The sequence below is a fragment of the Bos indicus genome, chromosome 15, assembly GCF_029378745.1.
Source record: "Bos indicus isolate NIAB-ARS_2022 breed Sahiwal x Tharparkar chromosome 15, NIAB-ARS_B.indTharparkar_mat_pri_1.0, whole genome shotgun sequence".
Lineage (NCBI taxonomy): Eukaryota > Metazoa > Chordata > Mammalia > Artiodactyla > Bovidae > Bos > Bos indicus.
The window spans coordinates 25,341,901-25,353,955 of NC_091774.1; the positions used below are offsets into that span (position 1 = coordinate 25,341,901).

Here is a 12,055-nt window from a genome sequence, read left to right on the forward strand (position 1 = left end):
TAAACAGCAAAAAAAGAAGGATACATTTGAAATAAATAGGTAACCAGGTATTTTTCGAGTTAAAGTAAGAGAGCTCTTTCTCAGCTAGGCGATTTGCAACTCATCCAAATTCAGGAAATAACTCTTGGAAGAGAATAAACTTAGTTCTGAAAAACATGCGCGTCCAGTAATATCCGAAAACACGTGGCGGGGGCGGGGCAATCGGGCGCAACAGCTGGCAAGACTCTAAGTCCCAACAGCTCATGCGGCAGCTAAGCCGGACTGCTCAGGTAGAGTCGGTGCACTGGCTGCTGGGACTTGTAGTTTTCACTCCTGCGCCTCCCCGCGGGTTTGCGACGTTTAGCGACTATCGCGCCTGCGCCAGCGCCGGCTGAGAGGCTGGGGCCGTGGCGGCTCGTGCCGGGTGATGCTAGGCGGCTCCCTGGGCTCCAGGCTGTTGCGAGGTGTGGGTGGGACTCGCGGGCAGTTCAGGGCTCGGGGTGTCCGCGAAGGTGGCGCAGCCATGGCGGCGGGGGAGAGCATGGCTCAGCGGATGGTCTGGGTGGACCTGGAGGTGAGTCAGGTCGCTCAGGGGGACAGGGGAGACGAGTGAGTTTTCTTGGGTGGGACCGAGTAGCCGAGCGTGTCCGGGGAGAGCAGCGGTGTCTGGATCTCAGGTGTGGCAGGTAAGCGCCTCCCGGCTGCGGGCGGCGCGGGGCAGGTCGAGGGACCGGAGTCCTGCGGGTGTTGAAGACTGTGCGGGACTGTGGGGTTTCTTTTCCAAAGGGAGGTGTCATCCATATGGCTTCCCTTAACCCCCAGTTCCACCCAGATGTGGACCTCCCTAACGCGGTGGTGGGCTTCGGGTCCCTGGGGTAGGGGGTGGGCACAGCAGTTCTGCTAGACCCCACTTCCCCAGCCTTACGGGACCCTAGGTGGTTAGAGCCAGATGGGATTCCGGAGATGACTCAGCCTTACCCCATACTCCATAAAGGAGAAAACTGAGGCCCAGAGAGAGAGAGAGGATTCAGCTCGTTCAAGGTCGTGCAGTTAGTGAGGGTCGAAGCTGGGACTGCAACCCAGTTCTGATCCCTTTAGGTTTTCCATACTCAGCCAAAGATTCTCCTCTCCCTTGAGCCTCACTTCTCTCGTATTTGAAACGGGGATAATAACATTGAATTGTGATGAAGATCAAGTGCTGTAATTAATATGAAAACTTTGTAAACTCTGCAGAGATGCAGTGAAGTTAGTTGTCTAACTCTTCCAAAATTGAATGCTGTCAGCACTCAATTTTGCTAACTTTGCATCTACCCCAGAGTAGGACTGGACGCCTGACATGTAGCCCGCCCTTGGTAAATGGTTGTTGAATAAATAGCCCGTATTGAGTGCCTTGAGGACTTGCCTAAGGAGCAGTATTGTCTCTTCTATCTTGGCTGTGGAATTTAAGTTAAATATGCTTGAGGGATGTCCTATTAAATAAACTTGGGTGCAGTAGGCTGTAAAGATGGTTTTGTGTGTGTATATATATATTTTGCTATATGTGTGTGTGTGTGTGTGTATATATATATATATATATATATATATATTTTTTTTTTTTTTTTTTTGCAGATGACAGGATTGGACATTGAGAAGGACCAGATTATTGAGATGGCCTGTCTGATAACTGACTCTGATCTCAACATTTTGGCTGAAGTAGGTGATGCCTTGTAATATGGCCATACTGTCTACAGTGTTTTGGAAATCTAAAAATTGTCTCTCCCCACCCCCCTCATCTCTTTATTTAAAAAATAAAACTGATATAGATTAAGGTCCAAAATAATGTTGTGGGTCATGGTGGGCTTGGTACTAGAACCAAAGTAATCCATCTCAGAGCCTAGTATTTTTCAAGAGTTATGGCAAAAATTTGGAACTATAAATTCGATCATTTATTAAGAGCTTAGTATGTGCCAGGCACAAAAATGCTTTACATGTATTCACTCTTAATTGTTACAGCAACTATAAGGTAAGTACTGTTATACTCATTTTATGGAGAGAGAAGTGTTGGTACAGAGTTGTTGGGTAATTTGCCCAAGGCCATCTGGCTAGTTATTGGACAAGCCAAGAGTTTAACCAGGCAGTCTGAGTAAAGGGCTCCCAACCAATAAGACAGCCGACTACAGTCACGCCAGGATTGGTGACTCATGCCAAAGTTGACTTCTTTGTATCATAACCTTAGCTTTAGCTAGACTTCATATATCCAGTATCTACCGTTTCAGCCAGGGCATGTGATTCATCTAGATCATTATTAAGATTTTAGAATTTCTGTTGATACAGAGCCATGAACTCTCCTGTTGACACAAGGGGCATGATTGAGGTTTTAACATGCTGCTTTTAACTGAAACATTAAGCAAAACAAATAAAACACACCTGTTGCAGGTTGCCTTTCAGCCACTCACAAAGCATTTAATAAGTATATGACAGCATCTGATTGGTAGAGGGTGAAGGCCCTAAATAATCCTGTCATACTATCAGCTGTATTAGAGGCAGTGAGGAACTCCAGAGTAGGAGCACAGGTTTAACTAACACAGGTTTGTTAGTTTCTGCAGCGTCTGATTGATGTGTTACTGGCACTGGATACATTTCACAGATCAAACCTTAAGACTTCCACTTATTTTCTTGGTGGGGTAAGGGAGGAGGAGCCATTTTAGATAAATTGTTACTTCTGTGGATTGCCAGGCAGACATTGTGAAGTTCCTCCTGGTGTATCAGCTGAGGGAGAATCATGCTACTTTGTATTTCTTGTAGCAGCAACTACCTCTTTTTTTTTTTCTTAAATAGACAGCCACCCCTACCCCTCCCAACATGGCAACTTTATATAAACCTTGAGTTTTCGGTTTGGTTGTTTTTTCCTGTCACTTGGAATTTTCTAGAGGTGAATAGTGAAGAGAAGTGTCTTTATTCACCAACCTTACTTACCCTTGGCTGGAGAAGAGTTTTCCCCTCAGACTGTTGATATAATGTGAAATACTGACAGTTTAATGGACCAGTTACTTGATATGTACCCTGGAGGAAATTTGGGTCTGTAGTCTCACAGCTGCAGATGAGTGTGGCATTTGTAAATAGACCCAGTCGGATGAGGATAAGGATGTTTAAAAAAAAAAAAAAGAAAAAAAAAAATTGCTACGGGCCTGTTGGCACTGAAGTGTCAGTTCTTTGGAAAATGTTTTATTTTTGTATACAAGTCTGGGGAAGATGTTTTATGTTAGAAGAACAGACATCCCACCCCAGAAATTTTTCTGTAGGTAGCTTAGTGTGCCATACTGTGATCTAGAGTTAAGTTATATAGTCTTAAGTTGATAGACATTGGCTTTTTCCATCATAGTTTTTTTAGAATTGTGTTTTGTGATATGAGGTTTTTGGTTTTGTTAAAAAAAAAAAAAAAAAGTGTTGCCAAAACAAGGTCCTGGGGACTTCCCTGGTGGTCCAGTGGTTAGGACTTCCTGCTTCCAGTGCAGGCTGGGGTGGTGGGGCTGTGGGTTCGATCCCTGGTCAGGGAACTAAGATCCCACATGTTGTGTAGCACAGCCAAAAAAAAATTAAAAAATAAAAAGACAACCAATAAAAAAGGTCCTACTGAATAGCACAGGGAACTATATTCAATGTCCTGAGATAAACCAGAATGGGAAAGGACATATGTATAACTGAATCACTCTTCTACACAGCAGAAATTAACGCCAACACTGGGAATCCACTACACTTCAAAAAAAAAAAAAGTTATCAGAGCACATATTTTTGCTTCTTCATGGAGATTGCCATTGCCCGTTTTCTTGTTTGGCTAAAACTCCTTGTAGCTGTCAGGCCTATTTTAGTCAAAGTCTTGCCATTCCTCTCAGTAACTGCAAACTACTTTGACCACCTCTGTAGTGATAATACGTTGGATTTAGAGCCTTCCCCCCTCCCCCCCCTCAGTTCAAATATTCATATCTGTAATTTCTTTTATCCTGGTAACATCCCTGTCAGGGAAAGGGGAGGGGTGGTCTGTTATCTCCATCTCCCAGAAGGAGAGACTAGGAGGTGACTTGCTTTAATGCCACAAGTTGAGCTTGTGTGTCTGCTGGAACTCTTGACTCTCAGGTGATTGTTCAGTTAACTGGAGCTGAGAATTTCAGGGTCAGGTTTTCTTTTTTGTAATCTTTCAGATGCCACCAATTACTTTTTCAACTGTCAAATGTGAAAATACTGTTAAAATTAAACAGTGTAGCTTTATGCAAAACATATGTATTGTGAGCTGTTGGTTTTTTCAACAGCTATTCTCTTGCCTGATCTTACTCCCCAACGTTTTTGTACTTTTGTAGTATTTTAGTATTTTGTATGCATATACAAATGTGTGCATTTCTTTTAAACAAGTGTAAGTGAACTCCTAAGCATATGTATACTGTTCTGCAATTTGCTTTTTGTTTTTTACTTGGCAAGATAGGAACTGTTTATAGTCAGTGGTTGGCAAAGCCTTCTCTAAAAAAGACCAAGTATTAAATATTTTAGGCTTAGATACCACATACCTCTCTGTCACGTGTTTGTGTTTTACAACCCCCTTTAAAAATGTAAAAATTGTTGTTAGCTTGCTGGCAATTAAAAGTGCCAGAAGCTGAGGCTATAGTTTGCCAACCCTTGATAGGTATCTATGTCCTTTATTAAAAAAAAAAATTTTTTTAATTGGAGGATAATTGCTTTACAATGTTGTGTTGGTTTCTGCCATAGGACAGTGTTAATCAGCCCTAAGTATAGATGTGTCCCCTCCCTCTTGAACCTCCCTCCCACGCCCTGCCCCATCCCACCCCTGTAGGCTGTCACAGAGCACCAGATTGAGCTCCCTGTGTCAAGCAGCAAGTGCCCACTAGCTATCTGCTTTACATATGGTAACGGGTATTTTTCACTGCTGCTACTCTCAATTTGTCCCACCCTCTCCTTCTCCTGTTGTGTCCAGAAGTCTGTTCTCTATGTCTGTGTCTCTATTCCTGCCCTGCAAATAGATTCATCACTACCGTTTTTCTAGATCCCACATGTGTGTGTTAATATACAATATTTGCGTTTTCTCTTTCTGATTTACTTTACTCTCCGTAACAGGCATTAATCGGCATTTCGGTTTTCAGTTGTGTACATGTGCGTTCGTCATTTTTTTTACTGTCGTAAACAATGCTGGAATGAATGAGGACCACTTTTAGAGTTAGCAAAGTGCCCTCATCTTTCTTCCTTTCTCTGGTATATATGTTTACTTCTTAAAGCAGCTTGAACTCAGAAACCAAGTGTATCCCTAGTGGTTCTGGATGATTAACAGCTTTTCCTATCCACAGGGTCCTAACCTGATTATAAAACAGCCAGATGAGTTACTGGACAGCATGTCAGACTGGTGCAAGGAGCATCATGGGAAGGTAACATTACCACATGGTAGCATTGCCGCTTTGGGGATCAGTAACAAGCTTGTTGCCCCCACATCTGAGTCCTAGACCCTTGTTGGATGGTATTTTTAGAAGGGATAGACAAAGATTGCTTGGCAAGCCTGGGAAATTGCTTGCTTGTTCACTTCATCTTTGGGATCTCTCGAGACCATCTTCTCCTGAATGTCCTCTTTTTTGCCTCTCCTGCACTCAGTCTGTCTTGAGTGCATTGCGGATTATCAAGTGTTGCTCAAGTCAGTCTTTGGGATAAGGTTAGACATCAACTTTCAGAGAAAGGAGAACGCTGCCCTCCTGTTACTGGTTGTTTCTTCCCAGAGGTTGTATCCTTGGACCTTGAGCACCATGTTTTCTGACCATGGGGAAATGCTGTTCACTATCAGGAACATAACTTATTTGACTTGGATTCTTTAAAAAAAAAAAAAAAAAAATCACTGCAAAGATGGCAGTTTCAGTTTGAACTTGAGCTCTGTAAATGATTCGTCTCTGATTATATATGCCCTCTTTAGAAGTGGAGTTTCATATCTGGATGCCTTTGAAAACTGACTTCGTGTGTCTTGGTGGGGCTGGGGATTCTCTCTTGCAGTCTGGTCTAACCAAAGCAGTGAAGGAGAGTACGATGACACTGCAGCAGGCAGAGTATGAATTTCTCTCCTTTGTACGACAGCAGACTCCTCCAGGGCTCTGTCCACTTGCAGGTAAAATCCAGTCCTGTGTCTGCCGTGTAGATAGTCTTCCATTATAGCGGTTCAAGAGACTGTGGTTCCAGAAAGATCCACCCAGATCGTCATGTCTTCTACTTACCCTGATTTGGATTATGCCTCTTACTTTTGTGCTCAAATTGCCTTGTATAATTTATACATGAATATCAGGGAAAATGCCCTGAAACCTGACATGAGCTCTGGGATACCCAAATTAGCTCAATAACATTTTCCCACATATTTTTATTATGGGAAAATTTTAAATATACAGGAAAGTTGGATATAGTTGTTAACCTTGTGCCATATTTATCTGTCTTATTTTTGTGGACATGTGAGAGTAAATTTCAAGCATCATGACACTTAATTCCTAAATAATTCACCCAGCATTTCCTAAGAATAAGGACCAAGAGCTCGTTGTTATATTTAAGTAACCACAAGATCCTTGTCACATTTAAGGTGATTAAAAATAATTCAGTAACATAGTCTGATATCAAGTCCATAGCTGAAATGTCTGTTTTTCAACCAGGATTTAGTCAAGACTCATGCATTTCGTTTGGTTATTCTGCCTCTTTAGTCTCTTAATCAAAAATGTATACCTGTCTTTTCCCCTTGTGACACTGACTTTTTAAAGGAATAGGCCAGTTCTGCTAGTATTTTGAAACAACTGTCATTGTCAAAGGGAGGTTAGTGTCCTGTGGTGGTGTATTTGTATTTGTAAACGTAAACTGGTATAGTTACTAACACTTTTCTGAAATATTCATAAAAAGTTTTGACCTTAAGTACTAGAGCATGTATTGTATAAAATTTCCCCCTAGCCAATGCAGTCTATTTTAAAGTTCTTATTAAAAATTTAGTATTTTTTTAAAATATAAATTACTGTGTGGAAACATGAATGTGGATATGATTAAAACTGAAATGTGAATAAAGGCTTATCTACTTATATGATTCAGTTAAATTTTTAGTGTTAGTGGTGTGGATTTTATGATACTGGGAGAAAATTTGCACATCTGGTATTAGCTTTAAAAGTAACAGATTTGAGCATTATTTTAAGTATGTGGAATGGTAGATTCATCCTTTTGTCTGTAGAGTGCCATTTACAAATTTATTATGAGCTAAACTGAGACTAAATATGCTGAAATCTGCACTTGTAATCTAATCAGATACACTCAAACCTAATTTAGAAGTTTTGAGATGCTTTTACACATTGTTTGAATTTATAAAAAAAAAATCATCTCCAATTAAATACGGTTTATGAATTTTTACGTCCTCTTGTGTACCACTAGAAATACACAGATAACGTATGCTTCGTGTCTTTCTAGGAAATTCAGTTCACGCAGATAAGAAGTTTCTTGACAAATACATGCCCCAGTTCATGAAACATCTTCATTATAGAATAATTGATGTGAGCACTGTTAAAGAGCTGTGCAGGTAAGGGCTGTATTTAGGATCCATTCAGTTGCCTCATTTAGCATGTTTTACTTTAGAATTTGTGCAGAGTAATTGAATAGAGCTGTAGAACTAACGGGGCCAGTTGGGTGTATAACTTCCTCATCCTATTCTTGCTTGAACTGGTGAGTCCTGGGGAAAGAACATCAAAAATCTTCCATATAAATTTCATTAATCCATAAAATTTATTGAATACCCATCCCTGTGTTGCATGTTGGCCAATGTGCTAGGGACATAAAGCCCTTAAATGCTTAGAGTCTAGTGAACTGACAGATAACGTTAAAAAAAAAAAAATCCCCCTGGGACGTGTACTGTGTGATGACTTCGGTCAGGGAAAAGTGTGTGTAGAATTTTGCGGGCATGAGAGAAGGAGCACCCAACTGCAAGAGTGAGGAAGGTGGGGAGTTAGTGGAAACTTCACATAGAAAATGGCTTTCAAGTTGAGATTTAAAGAAGAGTGGGCGTTTTCCAGGTATTTAAGGTGAGGAGAGAGCATTCCAGAGAATGGGCAGAGGTTCAGAGATACAGGGTACAGGAAGGTAAGGGTGATATGATGAGATAATTCTGATTAGAACGTGGCAAGAAAAGAGGGAGAAAGACTTGTACCATCTTGGAGAGAGGGAGCTAGGGAAATGGCAGTGGGTGGCAGAAGCTGTGTGGATGTAGCGTGTTGGAGAAGATCAGTAGCAGGGCCTTGAGTGCTTGAATGGGGGTGTGAAGACAGGGAGGAAGTATAAAGTGTTTCTAGTTTGGGCAGCTTGGTGGGTGATGGAACTGTTCAAAGACAAAGGGGGTCATAAGAGGAGGAGGAGATTTGGCTGTTGGGGGAAGGGAGGTGTTGAGGATGGTGAGTGACCCTGTGTGTGTGGGGTTGGAAATGTCTGGTGGATTTTAGGTGGAGTTGTCCTGGATACCCGTGACAGAAGCGAGGGAGAGGACAAGGCTGGAGTTCACAGATTTGGGAATCTTACATAGTGATGATCTTGCCCGAAAAGAATCTATAGAATGAAGAGAGGTGAAGGAGGGAGATGGAGTCCCAGACAAGGTGGCAACTCCACAGTCAGAACCCAGAGGCCTTTTTCAGTGTTATTACGTTACTTGAAGGACGTAATTATTCAGTGCATTTGAGACAGTTTCCTTTGAGAGTTCCGTTTTTGCTGTGTATAGACGCTGGTATCCCGAAGAATACGAATTTGCACCAAAGAAGGCTGCTTCTCACAGGTAAGTTTGGGTCCTTTTAAGTGCTTGGTCATCTGACATGTACATAAACCCCAAATTCCTGACTGTTTGAAATAATGTCACTTATCCCTTGGGGGTAAAGTAAAGGACAACTACATAAAGATAACTTTCTTTTGCTAAGATTATCAGGAATTCTGGTCAGTTTTCTAACATTCAGTTGTGAGATAATGTATGGTCTTACCATCTCTATTTCTGTTTTGAAACTTGTGGATAACTTAGTCTGGAACGTATGTGAAATGGTGTAATTTTTCTAGTAGTGAGCAGTATTTTCTTCCCAGCAAGCATATGGGCTTGTAACTATTTAAAATTTGAGCACTTTGTGTACAGTTGTACAAGGCAGTTAGCCTGATTTTGACACTTCTTAGTTTCTCAGATTGTTTTCTTATTGTGTCTGCAACCTTAGGCCCAAGTACACAGGGAATTTAAAGATCTTGTGTATCTAGAGTCCTCTTTTACTTGTTGGTGGTGTGGCCTTTCAGGAAGGACATAAGACGTGATGGGAGATGTAGCAGCTGGCTTCTAAGGGCAGCGTTTGTTTCCTCCGTGTACTGAGTCCCTACTGTGTGCCAGGCACGGATCTAGCCAAACAGGAAGACCAAGTCCTTGCTTTAAAGAGCCTGGCATTCTGATGGTGTTTTTTATTGGGCTTTCATGGACCACAGCACAATAATACAGGTCTGGAACAGTTGGGGCTCAAGGTGTTTTGGATTTCAGAATTTTTCAGGCTTTAGAAAGGGAGTAAGAGCCCTAACGAGGTCTGGGGAAGCATTCATCTTCAAACACATGGCTGTTGCTACAGTAAAATGTACAGATATTCACACCACGTGGCATAACCAGTGACTGTAAATAGCCTCACATCAAGTGGGTCAGGATTTGCCACAAAGTGGGCTGTAGAAGGACTTGGGGTTTTCAGCTTTTTTTAAATTTCATTATGGTGGCTAAGATGTAGTGTCCCTTGATTTAACCAGAGGCTGTATTTTTGACAGCTTCAGCTCTCCTCCATATGCCTAAGACCTGGAAAGAAAGCAAAACTGTTGCCCTAATCAGGAAAATAACTCATAAAACTCTTGCACTAAAGTCCGTGCAGTTTGATCTCAAGAAGCGGCCCTCAGCCCATCTTCAAAGCAAATTGATTTACCTGCCCGCTGTTGTAATAATGTTGAGTACCTGATTTCTCAGACTGCAACACAGGAGAAACAGCATGCTAGAGAAGAAAGAAGGCTGTTAGATGAAGCAGGCAGCCCCTAATGATAGTATAGATCGCCTTGACAGAGGAGGGAGGTCCTCTGTGGTTAGATGCTGTCTGATTGTGGATGTTTATTATGATGGCTGAGTCACCAGTTACGTTTGAGTACATGAAAGTATTTTGTGCAGGACATCATTAAGTATCGCTCACTGTCTCCCAAACTATATGCCACGTGCTGGGAATCCCACAAGTGTGGTCAATTTAAGTTTTAGAAATATCGTATCTACCATACAACCTCCTCTGGGGAATTAAAAATTCACACCAGTACATTAAATACTTTAAAAAAACTTCAAAAGAGGGAATGTTTAATCTAGTTTTCCCTAAATTATTTGACCCTGGAACTACCCCCCGCCCCCGGCAGAACACCTCACTGCTTTATGGAGCAGTTTGGGAAACCTTTATCTGTTAAATTGTAGATGCCTTTTTTTGGAAGTCAAACAGTTTTTTAAAAAAACAAGCACTTAAATTTGTTTTACTGAAGCGTTCCTCTCCTTGTTGATATCAGATAGTTGCATTTACAGTAGTACCCACTGTTCTTAAGTTATTTATAAAAAGTTATACCTTTGAAGAATGGTGATCATCTCCTCTGATTTTCGGACATTTCAACTCAGTGTGGTGTGTTTGCTTGTAGGGCACTTGATGACATTAGCGAAAGCATCAAAGAACTTCAGTTTTACCGAAATAACATCTTCAAGAAAAAAACAGATGAGAAGAAGAGGAAAATTATAGAAAATGGGGAAAATGAGAAGACTGTGAGTTGATGCCGGTTCTCGTGCCACCACCACGCGGCTCTCTGGAAGCAGCTTCTGGTGGTTTTTTCTTTTCCCCTGGGCTCACGCTGTTTGCTTGGCCGATCACCTTCCTTCAGTTAACTTGCATCTCCAGATTTTTCAAGCAGACAGCACCTGAAAATTATTTTTCTCCTAACATGCTGTTTTCATTTATGACACAGCAACTCCTTTCTAAGTACCAGGTCACGTCCACCCCTTGGTACATACCTGTATTTGCTTTTAGACATTTCTTTTGTTTAAAAAAAAAAAAAATAAATAAAGCTAGTTCTATTGAAATGCAATCCTTTTTGTACTATCAATTCTTTAGTAGTTGGATTGGAAAAGGATGTGTTTTGTTTTTCTTTTTTTCCTTTTTCAGGTGGTGTGCCTAATGCTTACATTCTCATAGTGCCATTTGGAGTGAACTAAGTTTCAGTTCTGTTCAGTAGGAAGTGAACTTACTCTGTCTTGCTTTACAAGTTAATAATAGAATAATTGGAGATAGATTCAGAGAAGCAAATTGGGCCCATGATTAGTGATAGTTACCGAACTAACAGAGCTCTAGAATAGCTACTTTTTACTATGTTCAAGGGTTACTGAATAGATAATGTGTGCAAGGAAGCCACAGTGCGAAGTTGGTAGAATGTTAATAAGTGGCTGCCCTAGGTATAACGGTCAGAAAATATTTGAGGAGGGATTTCAGTTTGAATATCTTAACTCCTAAGTTTGTGTGTTTTAGAGTTCAGTAGTAAGGTGAGTCCTCAGTCAGAGGGCACGTTAGAGTCATCTGTCTGTACATCAAATCTCCTTCAGACTGATGCCCCATGAAAGAAGGAGTCAGAATTGGGAAGGCCCGCAGCTACCCTCCCTCTCCTAGAGGACATTGGACTAGAAGGCTTTTGTGGTGATCTTAGATTTCATCCTAACTCGATTACATGACCATTATATGAACATAGAGGTATGATCCTCATGTGAGAGTTACAGAGAGTTACAGGACTATAGATTGGAATTGATGATCTCATAATTTCACTAAGTTATTTTACCTTATACAACAACCTATGAGTGGAGAGAGGCTTTAGTGGAACTTTTGCTAAATGAGGAAATGAAGGCTCGGGTTGACAAGCATTGCAAGTGTGAGTAGATGGGAACGTTAAAATCTGTTGACTTTCCTGACCAGTGCTTTTTCCATTTCTCAGAGTGGCACAGGTATCACCTTCAGTGGATGGGAAGACACGATTGTGT

The 12,055-nt window shown here is 41.3% G+C and overlaps 1 protein-coding gene across 1 annotated transcript; it reads left to right on the plus strand.

Annotated features, from left to right (window-relative positions):
- Positions 1 to 348: 348 nt before the first annotated feature.
- REXO2 (RNA exonuclease 2) lies at positions 349 to 11,115 on the plus strand. Its single transcript, XM_019975646.2, has 7 exons — positions 349 to 553; positions 1,588 to 1,671; positions 5,310 to 5,387; positions 5,998 to 6,109; positions 7,432 to 7,540; positions 8,726 to 8,779; positions 10,675 to 11,115. Exons 1-7 carry the CDS (start codon positions 407 to 409, stop codon positions 10,802 to 10,804), a joined length of 714 nt encoding a protein of 237 aa, XP_019831205.2. The 5' UTR covers positions 349 to 406; the 3' UTR covers positions 10,805 to 11,115.
- The last annotated feature ends 940 nt before the right edge of the window (positions 11,116 to 12,055 follow it).